This window comes from Ornithorhynchus anatinus, chromosome X5 (assembly GCF_004115215.2).
Source record: "Ornithorhynchus anatinus isolate Pmale09 chromosome X5, mOrnAna1.pri.v4, whole genome shotgun sequence".
NCBI lineage: Eukaryota > Metazoa > Chordata > Mammalia > Monotremata > Ornithorhynchidae > Ornithorhynchus > Ornithorhynchus anatinus.
This window is the reverse complement of record NC_041753.1, coordinates 2768412-2788746: the sequence shown is the minus strand read 5'-3', so window position 1 is coordinate 2788746 and position 20335 is coordinate 2768412. Positions and strand designations below refer to the sequence as shown.

The following is a 20335-nucleotide window of genomic DNA, read 5'->3' as shown; positions in this document are numbered from 1 at the left end:
GTCTGTCCCCCCGCTTCTAGACTGTAAGCCCGGTGTGGGAAGGGATTGTCTCTCTTTATTGCTGAATTGTACTTTCCAAGCGCTTAGTTCAGTGCTCTGCACACAGTAAGTGCTCAATAAATACGATTGAATGAATTAATGAATTCATGCATGAATGAATGAATGCATGAGAGGTTCAAAGTTCGGGAGGAGGGAGAGAACTGATTGGCCAGAGCAGGTGGAGTTCATGTGTCTCAATTGGCCCAGAGTGGGCTTCCCTAAGAATCAATCAAGCAACCAATCAATGGTATTTATTGAGCCCTTACTGTGTGCAGAGCACTGTACTAAGCGCTTGAAAGAGTACAGTTGAGCAGAGTTGGTAGACCTGTTCCCTGCCCACAGTGAGCTTACAGTCTCGAAAAGCAACAAGGGACCGGATCCTTGTACCTCGAACTTGTCTATCTCTCACCTACATCTTGCCTCTGGACTGAAAGGCTCTTCCTCTTCATATTGGACAGACGATCACTCTCTTCACCTTCACAACCTTATCCAAGGCACATCTCCTCCAAGAAGCCTTCCCAGACCAAGCCCTCTTTTCCCTGTCTCCCACTTTTTTCTACGATGCCCTGATTTGGTCCTTTTATTCATCCCTCCATCACCCCCACAGCACTTACATCCATATCTGTAATATATTTATATTAATATCTGTCTTTCACTCTAGACTGTAAACTCACTGTGGGTAGGGAGCGTACCTACCAACACATATTGTTATATTTTACTCTCTCTGGTGTTTAGTACAGTGTTTTGCACACAGTAAGCGTTCAATAAATACAATTGATTGAATGATTAGTCCCTCTGCTCTATCTCTGCAGGCTTTCCTGGAGAACGAGGACTTGGGAAATTCCCTGGGAAGTGTGGAAGTCCTTCTCCAGAAGCACAATGACTTCGAGGAAGCTTTTGATGCTCAGGAGGAGAAGATCACGGTAAGTCAGGAAGCTTTTTAAAAATGATATTCATTAAGCACTTTTTTAATCATTCCTGTTTCTGTCATGCCCAACACTGACCACAGCTGTTGACTCAGAGGTCTCTTCCTCCTGAACCAAGCCCAGTAGGTTTTTGTTAAGTGCTTTTTATGTGCCAGGCACTGTTCTAAGCGCTGTGGTTGATCCAAGCTAATCAGTTTGGACCCAATCCATGTCTCACATGGCGCTCACACTCTTAATCCCCATTTTACAGATGAGGGAACTGAGGCCCAGGGAAATGACTTGCCCAAAGTCACACAACAACAAGTGGTGGAACCAGGATTAGAACCCAGGTCCTTCTCATTCCCAATCTCGGGCTTAATAATAATAATAATTACAGTAGTTGTTAAGTGCTTACTATGTGCCAGGCACTGTACTAAGCACTGGGGTGGATTCAAGCAAATCGGTTGGACACAGTTCTTGCCTGTCCCAAGTGGTGTTCATAGTCTCAATCCCCATTTCATGGAAGAGGTAACTGAGGCATAGAGAAGTGAAGTGACTTGCCCAAGGTCACAGAGCTGACAGATGGCACAGCTGGAATGAGAACCCACGACCTTCTGACACCCAGGCTAGTACTCTATCCACTAAGCCATGCTACTTCTCTATGGCGTTCTGATATCTCCTATCCTTCTTTCTGCAACCTGGGAAGCTTTGCACGTTTATCGTGTTGACTGTGACCATACCTATTGGGTGCTTAGTTTGCGCTAAGCGTTGGGCTGGGTTCAGGAGGAAGAGACTTCTGAGTTAACAGTTGTGGTCAACGTCGGGCGTGATAGAAACAGGAGTGATGGCCCAACAGTTGTGAATGCTAACATAGTCACTACAAATCAGAATCCACAATAATATGGATTGAGCTCCTACCGAGTCTGGGGCACTGTACTGAGTGTCTACTACCGACAGGGCACTGTATTGAGCTTCTGCTGTGTGCAGAGCACTGTGATGAGTACCTAATGCGTGCAGGGAAGTGCCAAGTACCAGTGTGTGTAGGTATTGGATTGGATGCACACTATAGGCAAGACACTGTACTGAGCTCCTACTGTGTGCAGAGTACTGTAATGTGTACTTAATGTGTGCAACGTTGGGCCAAGTACCCAGTGCATTCTGGTTCATGCCAAGTACCCAGGGTGTGTAGAGTATTGGATTGGGTGCCCACAGTAGGTGGGACCCTGTACTGAGCACCTACTCTGGGTGAGCACCCACTATGTACGGGTCACTGTACACTGTATTAAGCTCCTCTGGTGTGCAAAGCATTGTCCTTCCTCCTTCAGGAGGGAGGTACAGCATCTTAGGTCTGGGGTCCTTGCCCTCTGGAAACTTACAGTCCAGAGGAGAAGGCGGATCCTGGAAGGGCAGGTGATCAGAAGGAGGAGAAAGATGATGAACCTTCAGAGGGATGTCCACGAGGATGGGCCTGTAGACTCCGGAACTAACGCCCCACCTTCTCTCTCCAGACCCTGGACCAGACGGCGACTAAGCTCATTGACAAGGACCACTATGACAAAGAAAACATTGCGGACATCCGCGACAAGGTGAGTCTCTCTGGGCGGGGGGTTGGGAGCATGTCCCAGGAGGGTAGAAAGTACATCTGGGGTTGTGGGAAGGTGTCCTGGGGCAGAGAGCATCCCAAGGGAGGGGAGGTCCCCTCAGGGCAGTGAGCCCCGGGGGGAGAGCAGGGAGTCGAGTCTGGGGTCTATGCCTGAGGTTGTGGTGGGGGCATGTCTGGGGAAGGGGTCACCAAAGCCCTTGGGGTTGGGATGGCGACTTGACCAGGGTCCTGTCCGAGGACGATGCCAGTCATGCCGTGACTGGTGGAGGGGTAAGGCTTGGGGCTAGCTGCTTGTCTGGGTATCCTGGCTGATGTGTGGGGGCAATGGATGTCATTGGCAGCTGCTGGCCCGGCGGGAAGCCCTGAGGACCCGAGCTCTGGCCCGCCGCGGGCAACTGGAGGCCTCGAGGCTCCTGCAGCAGCTGTACCAAGACGCTGATGACCTGAAGGGTTGGATCACCAAGAAGACCAAGGTGGCCGCAGACGAGGACCAAATGGTATGTTGGGGTGTAACCACTCACGCACCTTGTGCGACCTTCCTGGAGGCCCCACAGAGGCAGAGTCTCTCCATTCTGCACAGTGATGGTGGGAAGTGTGGAAGGAGGGGAGCACATTTCTAATAATTATGGTATAGATTAATCCCCACTATGTGGTCAGCGCTGTCGTAGATAAATCTTGGATTTGCACCCCACATTCACACCCCTTCCTCAGCCTCACAGCACTTATGTCCTGTATCCGTAATCTATTTATATTAATGTGTGTCTCCCCTTCTAGACTGTAAACTCGCTGTAGGTAGAGAATGTCTTTACTAACTCTGTTGCATTGTAGTCAGTCAATCATATTTATTTAGTGCTTACAGTGTACAGAATACTGTACTAAGCGCTGGGGAGAGTATGGTATAAAGGTATAACAGACATGTCCCCTGCTCACAGTGAATTTACAGTTTACAGTTCTCTGCACACAGTCAATCAATCAGAGGTATTTAGTCATTCAATTCATTCATTCATTCAATCGTATTTATTGAGCGCTTACTGTGTGCAGAGCACTGTACTAAGCGCTTGGGAAAGTACAATACAACAATAGTGACATTCCCTGCCCACAAATTTATTGAGTGCTTACTATGTGCAGAGCACTATACTAAGCATTTGGGAGAATACAACATAGCTTTAATAGGCACATTCCCTGCCCACAATGAGCTATCATTGATTATTTGATTGACACAAAATGACCAGGCCAGCTGTAGACATCTGAGAGGGAGAGAGGGTAGGACAATTTTATCCCCATTTTACAGAGAAGGAACATAGGTTCAGATCAGAGAGGCTAGACAACCCGCCCGAGCTCACACAGCAGCGGAAAAGAGGGGTCTAGAACCCACATGTCGCAGGAGAGGGCTCCTTCCACTAAGCCACACTGCCTCCCAGGGATCCTTGCCGCTCCCGGGCCAGCCGGGGCCGACAGGGACTGCCGGCTCGACGGCTGGATTGACGGTTTGTTTGCTCCTCGCCCACCCCCAGGATCTGCAGAACGTGAAGAGCCGGGTCCAGAAACAGCAGGTGTTCGAGGAGGAACTGAGGACCAACCAGAGCCGCCTGAACGCCCTGGAGAAGATGGGGCAGGAGCTGATCAAGGCAGAACACTACGCTGCCGACAAGGTCGCCTTCAGGGTGGATGAGGTGTCTGGCCTGTGGAAGCAGCTGCTGGATACCATGAAGTTGAAAGGTCAGAGGAAGGGACTGGGGTCCCTGTCTCTGCCTGGAGCTTATGGCGGGAGTTGGGGGGTGGTCCCCACTAATCCAGAGTGAAGGTAGGTGCCCGGCTCCCCATCCCTGCCTTGTACACAGGAGGGTTGTGGGGGGTCCCCACTAATTCAGAGGGAAGAAAAGTCAGTCAGTCAATTGTATTTATTGAGCACTTACCGTGTGTAGAACACTGTACTGAGCGCTTGGGAGAATACAATATAAAAATATTACACATTCCCTGCCCACAGCGATCTTACAGTCTAGAGGGAGAGACAGACATTAATATAAACAAATAAGATTACAGATATAGACATAAGTGCTGTGTATAGAAGAGAGGGGCTAGGCTTCCTGTCTCTGTTTGGCCCCTATTAGGGTGGGGGTGGGGGGATGGGCACTAATTCAAAGGGAAGTGGGGGGGAATTAATTGCAGCTGGGATGTGCTCAGTGGACTTCCACAGGCTTCCCCTCTTGAACGAAGCTCATTGTGGGCAGAAAACGTGTCTACAACTCTATTGTATTGTTCTCTCCCAAGTACTTGATACAGTGCTCTGCACACAGTAAGCACTCAGGAAATTGATTGATTGATTGAGGCTGGAATCATCCAGTCCATTTCTTTTTCAATGGTATTTGTCAAGTATTTACTATGTGCCAGGCACTGTACTAAGTGCTGGGGCAGATATAAGATAATGAAGATGGACACAGTCCATGTCCCACATAGAGCTCAGAGTCTAAATAGATGGGAGAATAGGAATATAGTTCCCATTTTACCGATGAGAGAACTGAGAAATGAAGTGAAGTGAGTTGCCAAGGCCCCACGGCAGAAAAGTGGAGGAGAACCCAGGTCCTTCTAAATTCTAGACCTGTGCTCTATCAACTAGGCCATACTGCTTCAGTTCTCTGCCAATCTACTTCCTGAAGCTCCCAGGAAGATCATCTTCCTGTTTCTCCTTCTCATCCTCTTCCTACTCATCAGTGGCATTTATTGAGCATTTAATAATAATAATGTTGGTATTTGTTAAGCGCTTACTATGTGCCGAGCACTGTTCTAAGTGCTGGGGTAGACACAAGGGAATCAGGTTGTCCCACGTGGGGCTTACAGTCTTAATCCCCATTTTACAGATGAGGTAACTGAGGCACCGAGTAGTTAAGTGACTTGCCCAAAGTCACACAGCTGACAAGTGGCTGAGCCAGGATTCGAACCCATGACCTCTGACTCCAAAGCCCGTGCTCTTTCCACTGAGCCACGCTTCACTTACTAAGCATTTGGGAGAGCTCAATACAGCAAAGTTAGTAGACACGATCCCTGCCCATAAGGAGTTTACAGCTACTGTGTACTGTACTGAATGCTTGGGAGAGGACAATAGAGTTAGAAGACACACCCTCTGGCCACAAAGAGTTTACAGCCTACTAGTGTGCAGAGTATTGTATCAAGGGTGGGTCTCACCCCTGGACACCCCCACCCCACCCCCCACCCCAATCCCTGGACCTGATTATCTTGTATATGAGAAGAAGCGAACTTTAGTCAATAGAGCAGGGGCCTGGGAGTCAGAAGAACATAGGTTCTAATCCTGGATCCAGTCACTTAATTTCTCTGGGCCTCAGTTACCTCATCTGTAAAATGGGGATTGAGACTGCGAGCCCTGTGTGGGACAGGGACTGTGTCCAACCTGATTTACTTGTATCTACCCCAGCGCTTAGTATAATGCTTGGCACACAGTAAGCGCTTAACAAATACCACAATTATTATTATTATTTTTATTATAATTATCTGTAAAATGTGGATTTAGAGTAAGAGCCCCATGTGGGACTGGGACTATGTCCAATCTGATTAACTTGAATCTACCCCAGCACTTAGATCATGCTTGTACATAGTAAGCACTTAACAAGCACCATAATTATTATTATCTACCCCAGCGCTTAGTCCAGTGCTAGGCACATAATAATCACTTAACAAATACCACAGTTATTATGATGGTGGTTGTGTGAGGATGTGAGGGGAGGCAATTCTCACTCCCGGGCCCCCTCTCCTCCCCACCCTGGTCCTCCCCTACAGGGACCCAACTTCAGGAAGCCAACCAGCAGCAGCAGTTCAATCACACTGTGGAAGAGCTGGAGCGCTGGTTGCAGGACGCGGAGGGTCAGGTGGCATCCCAGGACTACGGCAGGGGCCTGGCTGACGTGCAGAACCTGTTGCGGAAACACGACTTGCTGGAGGCCAATGTCACCTCTCGTCAGGTCAGTCAGTCGGTCGTATATACTGAGCGATTACTGAGCGCAGAGCACTGTACTAAGCACTAGAAAGAGTACACTATAAGACACATTTCCAGCCCACAATGAGCTTACGGTCTAGAATTTACAGTCAGGTATCGCGCGAGGGGGGCTTCCGGACTCTAGGTTCCTGAGGGGAAGACCAAAATAACACTTAGAAGAGCATCGCCAAGTTTAACCATGAATGCTATTATAAATTGCACCCTTTTCCCCTCAGGAATGGGGTCACCCCTTGGGTGGGGAGAAGGGGAAACCTCTTATGCTTGAATGTGGCTGTGGTTGTGATTGTCAGCTCCTTGAGGACAGGGTCTGATAATAATGATATTTGTTAAGTGCTTACTATATGTCAAGCACTGTTCTAAGGGCTGAGGTAGATATAAGGTAATCAAGTTGTCCCACGTGGGGCTCACAGTCATAATTCCCATTTTATAGACGAGGTAACTGAGACACAGAGAAGTTAAGTGACTTGCCCAAAGTCACACAGCTGATGAGTGGCAGAGCAGGGATTAGAACCCACGACCTCTGACTCCCAAGCCTGTGCTCTTTCCAAAAAAGCCACACCGCTTCTTGGGTTCAGGGGCTGGGGAAAAAGGGCAGTGGGAATAAGGGGGAGAGGGAAAGGGGCAGTGATTGGAAGAGGGGGAGAGGAAAGAGGGCAGCAGGGATTGGAGAAGGGGGAGAAGAAAGGGGCCAGAAGGGATTAGAGGAGGAAAAGAAGAAAGGAGGTAGAGAGGATTGGAGGAGGGGGAGAGGAAAGAGGGCAGAGGGACCCAGTCTCCAGGCCCCTAGAGTGTGAGGGAATTCAGGGAGTAGTGTGGCCTAGTGGAAAGGACATGGGCCTAGAAGTCAGAGGACCTGGATTCTAATCCCGACTCTATCATTTTCCTGCTATGTGACCATGTACCTCAGTTTCCTCATCTGTAAAATGGGGATTAAATAGCTCTCCCTCCTACTCAGACTGTAAACCCCATATGAGACCTGATTATCTTGCATCTAGTCCAGTGCTTAACATGGTGATTGACACGTAGTAAGTGCTTGACAGATACCATAATTGCTAATAAGGGTGGCATTTGTGAAGCGCTTACTATGTGCTAAGTAGTGAGTCCTGGGATAAACACAAGATCCCACACAGTCCCTGTCCCACTGGTGGCTTTGCAGTTTCAGAGGAAGGGAGAACAGAGATTTAATTCTCATTTTAGAGATGAAGTAACTGAGGCACAGGAAAACCAAATGCACACAGCAATCAGTCAATCGTATTTATTGAGTCCTTACTATATGCAGAGCACTGTACTAAGCGCTTGGGAGAGTACAATACAACAATAAACCAACTTTCCCTGCCCACGACGAGCTTACAGTCTAGAGGAGCTTATGGTCAAGTCCCTCTGACCATAAGCTCCTGTAGACTGAAGCTCATTGAGGGGAACTAGAACCCAGTCTTCTGAAACCCAGGCCCATGTTTTATCCACTAGGCTCTTTTAGGGTTGAGACTACCAATCAGTGGTATTTAATGAGCGCTTATTATGTGTAGAGCACTGTACTAAACACTTGGGTGAGTACAATACAACAGAATTAGCAGACCCATTCACTGTTCATAATGAGCTGCAATCTAGAGGGTCTAGAGACTAGAGTGAGGCCTTGTGGTTAAGAATGGGATCCTGGAGGTATCGATTCAGATCATCACCCTGGTCTTCACTCCTTCCTCTCTCCCCCTTCTGGCCCCCAGGACCAAGTAGATATCATCACGGACCTGGCCCGCCATTTTGAGGGCCTGGGCCACCCAGACGCGGAGGACATGAGCCAGAAGCAAGAGTCCCTGTGCCTGCGCTATCAGGCCCTGAAGGAGCCGCTGGCCACTCGCCGGCAGAAACTCACGGACCTCCTACATCTGCACCAAATCTCCAGGGACATGGAGGACGAAGAAGCTTGGATCCAGGAGACGGAACCCTCTGCTGCCTCCACTTACCTAGGTCAGGTTCTCTTCGAAGTGGGGACCCTCCCCAGCCCTGCACCCAACATCCTCACCCCCAGGTTCATTTATTCACTCGTTCAATTGTATTTATTGAACACTTACTGTGTGCAAAGCATTGTACTAAGCGCTTGAGAGAGTACAATATAACAATAAACCAACATATTTCATTCCCACAATGAGCTTACAGTAAAGAGAGACCTCCTGACTGTTTGAGGGGGACTTTTCTGCTCTTTAGAAGGAGAAGATATTAATATCTATCTCCTCATCTAGACTGTAAACTCGTTATGGTCAGGAAATGTGTGTTCCAACTCTGTTATAGTGTAGTCTCCCATGTACTTAGTACAGTGCTCTGCACATAGTTAGTGCTCAGTAAATGCCATCGATTGATCTCTAATCCTTTGGAACCCTATGCTCCAAAGGTCCTCAGGCTGCTGGGTTGAAGAGTTGGAGCATGTGCACTGGAAGATAAAATAATTCCCTCGGCACATGCTCTCCTGGGATCTTTCTTTTATGGCACTTGTTAAGTGCTTACTATGTGCCAGGCACCGTACTAAGCACTGTGGTAGATATAAGCAAATCAAGTTGGACAACGCCCATGTCCCACTTGGGGCTCAGAGTCTTAACCCCCATTTTTCAGATGAAGTACTGCCAGAGAAATGAAGTGACTTGCCCAAGATCACACAGCAGTACATGGCAGAGCTGGGATTAGAACCCAGGTACTTCTGACTCCCAGGGCCGGACTCTATCCAACAGGCCACACTGCTTCTTCGTGCTTGGCACATAGGGCACTCTTAACAAAGTGCGCTACTAGGCCCCATGCTCAGTGGAAAGAGCGCGGGCTTTGGAGTCAGGGTTCATGAGTTCGAATCCCAGCTCTGCCACTTGTCAGCTGTGTGACTGTGGGCAAGTCACTTAACTTCTCTGTGCCTCAGTTCCCTCATCTGTAAAATGGGGATTAAGACTGTGAGCCTCACGTGGGACAACCTGATTCCCCTATGTCTACCCCAGCGCTTAGAATAGTGCTCGGCACATAGTAAGCGCTTAACAAATACCAACATTATTATTCTAGAACGGATTTGGGGAGTAAAGGGACATCACCAGGAAGGCGGGGCTTGGACTGGGCTTAAAATGGGAATACCATGATTCCTGTCCCTCAATGTCATCCTATTGGGAGAGCTTGGGGAATACTACTCAGGAGACTGTCCCGCTCCGCTTCCAGGCAAGGATTTGATAGCCGCTCAGAACCTGCTGAACCGACACCAGGTGATCCTGGGCAACATCGACAGCCACGAGCCCCGGATCCAAGCCATCACTGACCGAGGAAAGAAGATGGTGGACGAAGGTGAGCCGGTCACAATTGGCTTCCCGGCGCTTAAAAAAATATATATTTAATGGTATTTGTTAAGCGCTTACTGCGTGCTACACTAAACACTGGGGTTGATCTCTTCTAGCTCTCCACCGATCTCTGCCTCTGGCAAGAAACTCCTTCCCTTTTCATATCTGACGGATGATCACTCCCCCCACTTTCAAAGCCTTATTGAAGGCACATCTCCTACAAGAGGCCTTCCCCAGCTTAACCTACATTTCCTCTTCTCCCACTCCCTTCTGTGCGCCCCCCCCGCTCTCGGATTTGCACCCTTTATTCACCCTTATTTAGTCTCAATAGAGTCAATTAGGGACGGAAGGGAGAAGTGGGGACTCGTAACTCAGCTTTACCGAAAGAATAAACCACGATATTCAATATTACAGTAAGAAAACCTTTATTAACATACAGAAACACATCAAGCACAACGGATCTTGCTTCTGTTAAACCCTTAACTCAGGGCCGATGACATCTCTGACACTATTTAAGCCCTCAACCCAGGGACATTGGGACTTTTTTTATCGCGGGATGATTAGTCCCAAATCAGTATACCGTCCTAGTATGGGTTTAAAAACCAAAAAGAGAATCCCCGGTTACAAGGTCTTTTGCCCTGCCTGTCTCTGCTGTCCTTTGGGATAACAGTGATGAGCAGCAGCGACAGGTGTTTCCCCCCAGCCTTTTATACTATACTTGTTGACCTTTACATCGAGCTTCTCCCGGCCTAATTATCCTAATCTGTCAATTACCCTTCCTTTGTGCAAAGCGCTGTTCTAAGCGCTGGGGTTGATACAAGGTAATCAAATACCATAATTATTATTATTATTATTATTACCCCAACGTTTAGAACGGCGCTTGGCACAGAGTGAGCGCTTAACAAATACCATCATCATTCATTCCTTTATTGAGCGCTCACTGTGATCAGAGCATTCATTCATTCAATAGTATTTATTGAGCGCTTACTATGTGCAGAGCACTGTACTAAGCGCTTGGAAGGTACAATTCGGTAACAGATAGAGACAATCCCTGCCCATTGACGGGTCAAGCACAGATAGTGGGCGTTTAACAGAGAGCACGGCCCCGTCCCTTGCCGTGTCCCCGGTTTTCAGGGCATTTTGCGGCGGACGAGGTGTCGTCCCGGGTGAGCGTGCTGAACGACAACATGGAGTCGCTGCGGTCTCGGGCTGCCCGCCGCCGCCAGGACCTGGAGGACAATGTCCGGCTCCTGCAGTACCTGGCTGATCTCCTTGAGGCCGAAGCCTGGATCCGCGACAAGGAGCCGCTGGTGGACAGTACCAACTACGGGGCCGACGAGGAGTCCGCCGGGGTGCGTGGCCCACCCGCCGCCCGCGCTAACCACCCACGCTTTCATTCGTTCCATCGCCTTTATTGAGCGCTTACCGTGTGCGGAGCATTCATTCATTCAGTAGCATTTATTGCTACTTGGAATGTATTTGTTGGTATTTGTTAAGCGCTTACTATGTGCAGAGCACTGTTCTAAGCGCTGAGGGAGATACAGAGTAATCAGGTTGTCCCACGTGAGGTTCACGGTTAATCCCCATTTTACAGATGAGGGAACTGAGGCCTGGAGAAGTGAAGTGACTTGCCCACAGTCACACAGCCGACAAGTGGCAGAGTCAGGATTCGAACTCATGACCTCTGACTTCCAAGCCCGTGCTCTTTCTGCTGAGCCACGCTGAATGGACAACAGATAGAGACGATCCCTGCCCAGTGACTGGCTTATGGTCTCATCCGGGGAGAGAGACGGACAAAAACAAGACAGCATAATCACCATAAATAGAATCAAGGGGATGTACAGCTCATTAACAAAATAAATAGGGTAATAAAATATAAATACAAATGAGCACTGTGCCGAGGGGAAGGGAAAGGAGAGGGGGAGGAGCAGAAGGAAAGGGGGTTTAGCTGAGGGGAGGGGAGGGGAAGGGGGAAAGAGCAGAGGGCGGAGGGGGAACAGGGAGGGAGCAGAGGGAAAAGGGGAAGCTCAGTCTAGGAAGGCCTCCTGGAGGAGGTGAGCTCTCAACTAACTGAACTACACACTTAGACCATTGAACTAAGTGCTTGGAAAGTACACTTCCTACCTCTGCTATCTTTATTTTTTCCTTAACGAAACTTATTTCCCCCTCTAAACTGGAAACCGGGGTGCGTTGCCCGCTCCACTGTCCACAGCGGGTGCTAACCAAGCCTCCTTCCTACCTCTACTATATTTTTAAAATGATATTTCTTTCCCGCTCTAGATTGCAAGCCGAGGTGTGTTCTCCCACAGGGGAAGCTAGCCAGGCATCGTTCTTACTGCTACTATTTTTAAAAATGGTATTTATTTCCCCCTCTAGACTGTAAGATCGTTATGGGCAGGAGACGTGTCTGCTAATTCTGTTGGACTGTACTCTCCCAAGCGCTTGGTATAGTGCTTAATAAGTACCATTGAATGATTGAGTAATTAAAAATTTACTGTGTGCCCGGCACTGTACTAAGCTCCGGGATAGATACAAGATAATCAGGTTGGACACGGTCTCTGTCCCACATGGAGATCCCAGTCTTAATCCTCATTTTACAGATGAGGGAATCGAGTCACAGAGAATCACCCAATCATATTTGTTGAGTGCTTTCCTTGTGCAGAACACTGTACTAAGCACTTGGGAGAGCACAGTATAGCAAATGGTCAACCCGTTTCCTGCCCACAACGAATTTATGGTCCAGAGATGTGATGTTACCTGCATAAGGTCACACTGCAGAGGTAGGATTAGAGAACCCAGGGCCTCTCAGTCCCCATTTTACAGATGAGGTCACTGAGGCACAGAGAAGTGACTTGCCCAAAGTCTCACAGTACAATAAATTGTAGAGTCCCCCACTCTGTGTGATAGTCTGGGTAGAGTGTAAATGGGAGCTGGGTCCCGCCTGCTGCCCCAGGGGCACCTGTCCAGTCTGAGCTCTCAGGGTCCAGGTCGACCCCAGGGGGACCACCCTCAATCACCAGGGGGACAACCATCCCCAGACCCCACTTAGGGCTCCCCACAACCCCCATGCTGGGCTGGGTAGCTGGTCCCCACTTCAAAGCCTAAATGAAGGCACATCTCCTCCAAAAGACTTTCCCTGACCAACCCCCCTTTTTTTCTTCTCCCATTCCCTTCTGCGGCGCCCTGACTTGCTCCCTTTATTCATCACCCCCCTCCCAGCTCCAAAGCACTTACATGCATATCTGTAATTTTATTTATTTATTTATATTAATGTCTGTCTCCCCCTCTAGACTGTAGGCTCCTTTTGGGCAGGAATATATCTATTGTTATAGTGTACTCTCCCAAGCGCTGCACACAGTAAGTGCTTAATAAATTTGACTGAATGAATGTCCTTAGGATGTCTTTTGGTTCCAGACTCTCCTGAAGAAACACGAAGCTTTCCTGGTGGATCTCAACGCATTTGGGAGCAGTATGCAAGCACTGAGGGACCAGGCTCAGGCTTGTCTGGTCAGTGGGCACAACAAGGGGGTGATGCCTTGACACCTCTAGCCTAAAAATTATACTGCTGCCATTTAGGTTTTCTGATGGTATTTGTTAAGTGCTGACTATGTGCCAGGCACTAAGCCCTGGGGAGCATACAAGGTAATCAAGTTGAACACAGTCCCTGTCCCATATAATAATGTTGGTGTTTATTAAGTGCTTACTATGTGCCAAGCACTGTTCTAAGCGCTGGGGTAGATACAAGATAATCAGGTTGTCCCAAGTAGGGCTCACAGTCTTCATCCCCATTTTACAGATAAGAGAACTGAGGAAGAGAGAAGTGAATCGACTTACCCAAGGTCACACAGCAGAGAGGTGGTGGAACTGGGATTAAAATCCAGGTTCTCTGATTTCCAGGCCCAAGCTCTTTCCACTAGGCCACACTGCTAGTCAAGCTGATACAATCGTCCCCGCCCCCCGCCCTTACCCAGCAACGGGATCAAGGGGCTTGTTGGGGGAGATGGCCATTGGCTTCCCATCTCCGACTCTCCCTGTTCTCCCCTCCTCCCCCATCTCGCTCAGGAACAAACGGCCCCCACTGCTGGGACTGTGAGGAAGGACCGGGTCATGGCCCTCTACGACTTCCAGGCCAGGAGCCCCCGGGAAGTCACTATGAAGAAGGGTGATGTTTTGACTCTGCTCAGCTCCATCAACAAGGTGAATTATCTTGTCCTCCCATTCACTGTCTGTGTCCAATCCCTCTCCCTATTAACCCTCCTCCCATCAACAAGATGAATTGCCCTGTCCTCCCATTTTCTGTCCATCTATGTCCACTCCACCCCCTATTATCCCCCTCTCCCATCAAGGTGAAATGTCCTGTCCTCCCATTCTCTGTCCATCTGTAGCTACTCTCTCTCCCTATTATTCCCCCTCCCATCAACAGGTGAACTGTCCTGTGTTCCTGTTCTCTGTCCGTCTGTGTCCACTCTATTTCTCATTATTCCCTTTCCCATCGACAAGGTGAATTATCCTGTGCTCCTGTTGTGTGTCCGTCTATGTCCACTCATCTCCCTATTATACCCTCTCCCAATCCTCCCCACTCTCCCTTCTCCACTTCCTCCCTCTTCCTTGTTCCTTCTTCTGCTTCCCTTCTTCCCCACTCCAACTCATCCTCACTCTCCCTCCTCCCCACTTAATCTCATCCTTTCCCTCCTACCCCTGACTCCCCCTTCTCCCCAAACAGCATAAGCCACACTGCTCTTCAGCTTGTCTTCCCCTGCCAAACTTCATTACCAAGCCTGGCATGGAAGAAGGTCCTGCCATCTTCCAACTACCACCCCCTGGGAGGGAAGTGGAGGGGAGACAAAGAAGAGATGATGGACACAACGGGATGGGAGAGAGGGGTGGAGCAGGATATAGGTACTTGGATTGTAAACTGTGTATCCATTTCCTTTCCTTATTGCTCCCAGAACTGTCAGTGAATCACTCAATCCATTGGTGTTATTTACTGATCACCTGAGTGGGCAGTACTGTGCTAAGCGTTTGGGAGAGTAACAACAACAGCACGGCACATATTCCTACCCCTCAAAGAGCTTGCACTCTCACATCTTAAATCTGTGTCCTTGGAAGACAGGGAAGGGGCTGGCTTCCCTTCTCTCTCTCTCCCTCCAAGTCCCAGAGAGGTGAAGCAACTCAAAGGATACACAGTATGTTGACAGTAGCCATTGGCATGGACAGATGGATGGGTGGGTAGGTGAATGAGTGGATAGATGGGTGGGTAGTGGATGAACAGATGGACAAGTGGGTGGATGAATGGATGGACAAGAGGGTAGATGAATGGGTGGACTGGTGGGTGCGTGGATGGATGGGTGGGTGGGCAGATGGATGGAGGGACTTCTGCATTACCCTGATTTTCTCCCTTTATTCATCCTCTCACCCAGCCCCACAGCACTTACGTACATATCTGTAATTTATTCATTGATATTAATGTCTGTCTCCCTCTCTAGAATATAAGCTCCTTGTGGGCAGGGAATATATCTGTTTTATTCTTGTATTGTACTCTCCCACGCACTTATTACAGTGCTCTGTACTAAGGAGAAATAGCAGACTCGCTCCCTGCCCATAGCGAGCTTACCCTCTGGAGTACTGGAGGGACAGATGGACAGATAGACGGGTGTCTGGGTCCTCCAGGACTGGTGGAAGGTGGAAGCTGATGACCAACAAGGCTTCATCCCCGCCGTGTACGTGAAGAAGCTGGAGCGGGAGGAAGTGGAGGAGCCCCAGAGCCGCCGGGAGGACCCGGAGAACATCATCAAGTGGCAGAACCAGATCGATGACCTGTGAGACGCTGGGAGGGACCCTAGGGAAGGGGAGGGAAGAGGAGGAACAAGGGGGACTGGGGAATGGACTTGATGGCAGGAGGAATCTGTCACTCGGCGGGATGGGATGGTCGGTCTCTGGATAGGGTCAGGAGGGTTGACATTTTCCTCATCATCTCTGCTCACTAACTCTGACCCTTTCTCCCTTCCTCTTTCTCTCTTGCCTGTTTCTCCTCCCCACCCTTTTCTCTCTTCTCCCTCCCCATGTCTTCTTCATTTGATCTTCCCCTTTACTAACCTCCTCCATCCTCCTCCCCCCTCCACTTTTGACTCTTTCCCTTTCTCTCCCATCTCTTCTTTCCTCATCTTCCTACCCACCCTTCTCTTCCTCATCTCCCTCCCCTCCATTCTCCCCCTTACCCTTCTTTCTTTCTCTTGAACCTCCCCTCACCACTTTTTCCTCTCCCCTCTCTTTTCTTCCTCTTCTCCCTCCTCTCACTTCTCTTCTTACCTCTCCTCTCTCCTTCTTTCCATCTTCTCCCCTTCCCTCCTCTCTCCCCTCCACTGTTCCCTTTTCCACTTTGCCCTCCCCTCCACTTTTTCCCTTCTTACTCCAATCTCCCCCTCCCTTCACTCTCCCCTCCGCTCTCCCCCTTCCCACTCCACTCTCCCCTTTCCACTCTCCCCCTTTCCACTCTGCCCTCTCCCCCACTCTCTCCTTTTCCAATCTGCTCTCCCTTCCTTTCTCCCTTCTGTTCTCCCCCACTTTCTCCCTCTCCCCCCTACCTTCTTCCCTTCCTGGGTCTGCTCTCCCCCTTTGCACTCCATCCTCCCCCGGCCCACTCTCTCCCTTTCCAATCTGCTGTCCCTTCCATTCTCCCTTCTGCTCTCTCGCTTTATGCTCCACTCTCTCCCACTCCCTGCTCCCCTCTGCGTTTTCCCTGTCCCTGCTCCGGTCTCCCCTCCCCTCTCCCCGTTCCCACTCGGCTCTGGCTCCGTCCTCTCCCAGGTACAACTCGCTACTGAAGCGGGCGGAGGAACGCCGGAGGCGCCTGGTGCAGCGCTACAAGGAGTTCCTGTTGGCCTATGAGGCGGGGGATATGCTGGATTGGATCCGGGACAAGAAGGCGGAGAACACCGTAATCGACCTGGACAATGTCCAGGAACTCCAGAAGAAGTTTGATGATTTCCAAACGGTCAGGCAGGAGGGGTTGCCTAAGTGGGGTGGGGAGCGATGGGAGCAAGGGATGATGGAAAGAGCCTTTTGCCCCTTCTGGGGTATTTAGCCTCATTTTTGGCAGGGAATGGCTCTGTCAATTCTCTGTTAATAATTCTGTATTGTACTCTCCCAAGGACTTAGAGCAGCTGTTTCTATGCCACTTGTCAGCTGTGTGACTTTGGGTAAGTCACTTAACTTCTCTGTGCCTCAGTTACCTGTAAAATGGGGATTAAGGCTGTGAGCCCCACGTGGGACAACCTGATTACTATGTATCTCCCCCAGCGCTTAGAACAGTACTTGGCACATAGTAAGCGCTTAACAAATACCATCATCATTATCATCATCAACAGTGCACTGCACGTAATAACAATAATAATATTATTAATATTAATATAATATCAATATATTATAATAGCACAATATATTATATATTGTATACTATATATCAAGATATAATATTAATATAATATTAATATAATAATATTAACGTAGTAAGCATTCAATAAATACCATTGTTTGATTGACTGATTAATGCTTGGATTCATTCTGCCCTTAATCTGGGCTAAACACTGGGCTGAAAGCTTGGGACCAAAAAATAAAATTAGGAGAAATGATCCCTGCCTGCAAAGAGTTTACAGTCTACTGCGTGAAAAGCACTATACTGAACACCAGGAAGAGTTTGAAAGAGCTAGGAGTCATGATCCCTTCCCAGTAGGACCTTACAGTTTACTGTGTGCAGAGCCCTGGACTGAGCAGTACAAGTAAATTCGAGTTGGGAAACACCATCTTTTTTTTAAAGGAGCTTACAGACTTCTGTGTGCAGAGCACTGTACTGAGCACTTGAGAGAGGACAATAGAATTAGAAGTCATGATGCATACTTTTAAGGAGCCTACAGCCTACTGAGTGCAGAGCACTGTACTGAGCGCTTGGGAGAGTACAATAGAATTAAGAGTTATGATTTATGCCTTCAAGGAGTCTACAGTCCATTGTGTTCAGAGCACTGTACTGAGCATCCTGGGAGAGTACAGTAGAATTGTGAGTCATAATCTATGCCTTCAAGGAGCCTACATTCTACGGTGTGCAAAACACTGTACCAAGCGCTTGGGAGAGTACAATAGACTTAGGAATCATAATAATCATAATGGTATTTGTTAAGCACTTACTATGTGCCAAGAACTGTTCTAAGCACTGGGATAAATACAAGATTATCAGATTGTCCCGCATGGGGCTCACAGTCTTAATCTCCATTTTCCAGATGAGGTAACTGAGGCATAGAGAAGTTAAATGACTTGCCCAAAGTCACACAGCTGACAAGTGGCGGACCTGGGATTAGAACTCACGACCTCTGACTCCCAAGCCCGTGTTCTTTCCACTAAGTCATGCTGCTTCTTATGATCATAGTCATGATCTATGCCTTCTAGGAGTCTACAGTCTACTTTACACAGTGTGTAAAGCACTGTGCTCAGCACTGGGGAGAGTACAATATAGTTGGAAGACGTGATCCCTGCCCTAAAAGAGCTTACAGTCTACTATGGCAAGCACTGTGCCAGGAACTTTGGAGAGGACAATAGTATTAGCTTCCTGCCAAATAAGATAGAGACTGATATAAAATGATCGAGAGGAGGAAGGAGGAAAAGGGGAAATGGCATGAGTCAGAGCTGGAATAATGGAGGGGTGGAAGGTAGGTTCAGCCAGGAAATCCACTCCCCAAGGTGAGGTGAGAAGTGTGGGCAGCCCTAGCGCTTCACCAGGAACAACAGGAGAGAGGAGATACAGGAGACTGTTGATGCTAAAGGTCTTATTCTTCATCGCCCCTGGCTCCAGGATCTGAAATCCAATGAGCCGCGGCTCCAGGACATCAACAAGGTGGCAGACGATCTGATGATCGAAAACCTCTTGACACCCGAAGGAGCGGAAATCCAGGAGGTGACCCGTCTCCCCACCCCAACCCCCGCCTCTAGTTCTACCATCTGCCCATCCCTCTCCCTCCCAACCCCTTCAATGCAGAATAGTTCAGTCCTTCTTCCCCAGGATGTCACTCCGGGGGGTGTCACCCCGGGTAACATCCACCAAGGTTCAGAGGGTTGAGTCTCTGGAATGAGGGTATCTTGGGGTGGGAGGAAGTTGGGGGCAGGTGTTGTCAGAGTATCCGAGAGGAAAATATTGGAGTGTTAGAGAAGCAGCATGGTTTAGTGAATAGAGCATGGGCCCGGGAGACAGAAGGACTTGAGTCCTAATCCCGATTATGCCACTTATCTGCTGTGTGACCTAGGGCATGTAGCTTCACTTCTCTGTGCCTCAGTTTGCTCAACTGTAAAATGGGAATTAAGACTGTGGGACCCAGACTGTGTCCAACTTGATTAACTTGTATTTATCTCGGTGCTTAGTACAGTGCCTGGCACACAGTAAGCACTTAACAAATACCATAAAAACATCTATGACCACGAAGTCCCAGCCTCAAGAGTTACTTCAGCCCCTATCTGGGATTCTTCCATCGACTCCCCCTTTTCCCTTTCTCTCCCATACCGCCCCCTCCACCAGCCCCTTCTCTGGCTCATGTCCAGTCTGGTTCTGGTCTTTGGCAGGAGCTGAATGCCCGCTGGGGGTCCCTGAAGAGGCTGGCAGAGGAACAGCGGCTGCTGCTGGGAAGTGCCCATGCTGTCCAGATGTTCTTTCAGTGAGAGTTCTCTGTCTTTTATCCCAGAAGGCAGGGTTGTTCCCTTGTACCCAGGCTTTACAAAAAAAAAAAATCCACCCACCAAAAGTAGTTGGGGCTCCTTCAGAGAACCCCCAGAGACCATGCTGCAGCATGACCTAGTGGATAAAGCACGGGCCTGGAAGTGAGAAGGACCTGGGTTCTAATCCCAGTCCACCATTTGTCCACTGTGGGGCTTGGACAAGTCACTTAACTTCTTTGAGTTTGTTACCTCACCTGCAAAATGGGATTAAGACTGTGAGCCCCATGTGGGACATGGACTGTGCCCAACCTAACATATCTACCCAAGATCAGGACAGCGCCTGTCTCCTAGTAAGCACTTAACAAATACTATAAAAAAATAGATGGTGGCTCTTTAGACTGTAGACTGTAAGCTCCTTGTGGGCAGGGAACATCTCTACCAACTCTGTATATATTGTATTCTCCCAAGTGCTCAGTACAGGGCTCTGCACACAGTAAGTGCTCAATGAATATGATTGATTAATTAGGTCTGAATACTGTAGACTGTAAGCACTTTGTGGGCAGGTTACATGTCTACTGGCTCGGTTGTAATGAACTTTCCTAAACACTTAGTTCAGTTATCTCAAACAGTGAGCACTCAATGAATATGATTGATTGATTGGTAACAGACAACATCCCTGTTTAGTATTCTTAATAATAATAATAAAAAATTACAATATTTAAGTGCTTACTATGTGCCAGGCACTGTACTAAGCACTGAGAGGGCAGTGTGGGGGGGTGGC

General features: G+C 48.8%; 1 protein-coding gene across 4 annotated transcripts in view; it reads left to right on the top strand.

Annotated features, from left to right (window-relative positions):
• Positions 1–20335, top strand: part of SPTA1 (spectrin alpha, erythrocytic 1) — a 74639-nt gene that overhangs the window by 11869 nt on the left and 42435 nt on the right. For all 4 annotated transcript variants that reach the window (XM_029056313.2, XM_029056312.2, XM_029056310.2 and 1 more), the window contains exons 12-25: positions 852–962; positions 2453–2530; positions 2889–3044; positions 4062–4266; positions 6340–6521; positions 8278–8521; positions 9743–9865; positions 10993–11210; positions 13273–13365; positions 13921–14055; positions 15529–15677; positions 16666–16852; positions 18701–18802; positions 19462–19553. In XM_029056313.2, the coding sequence (XP_028912146.1) occupies positions 852–962; positions 2453–2530; positions 2889–3044; positions 4062–4266; positions 6340–6521; positions 8278–8521; positions 9743–9865; positions 10993–11210; positions 13273–13365; positions 13921–14055; positions 15529–15677; positions 16666–16852; positions 18701–18802; positions 19462–19553 (2075 nt within the window). The remainder of the gene's footprint in view (positions 1–851; positions 963–2452; positions 2531–2888; positions 3045–4061; positions 4267–6339; positions 6522–8277; positions 8522–9742; positions 9866–10992; positions 11211–13272; positions 13366–13920; positions 14056–15528; positions 15678–16665; positions 16853–18700; positions 18803–19461; positions 19554–20335) is intronic.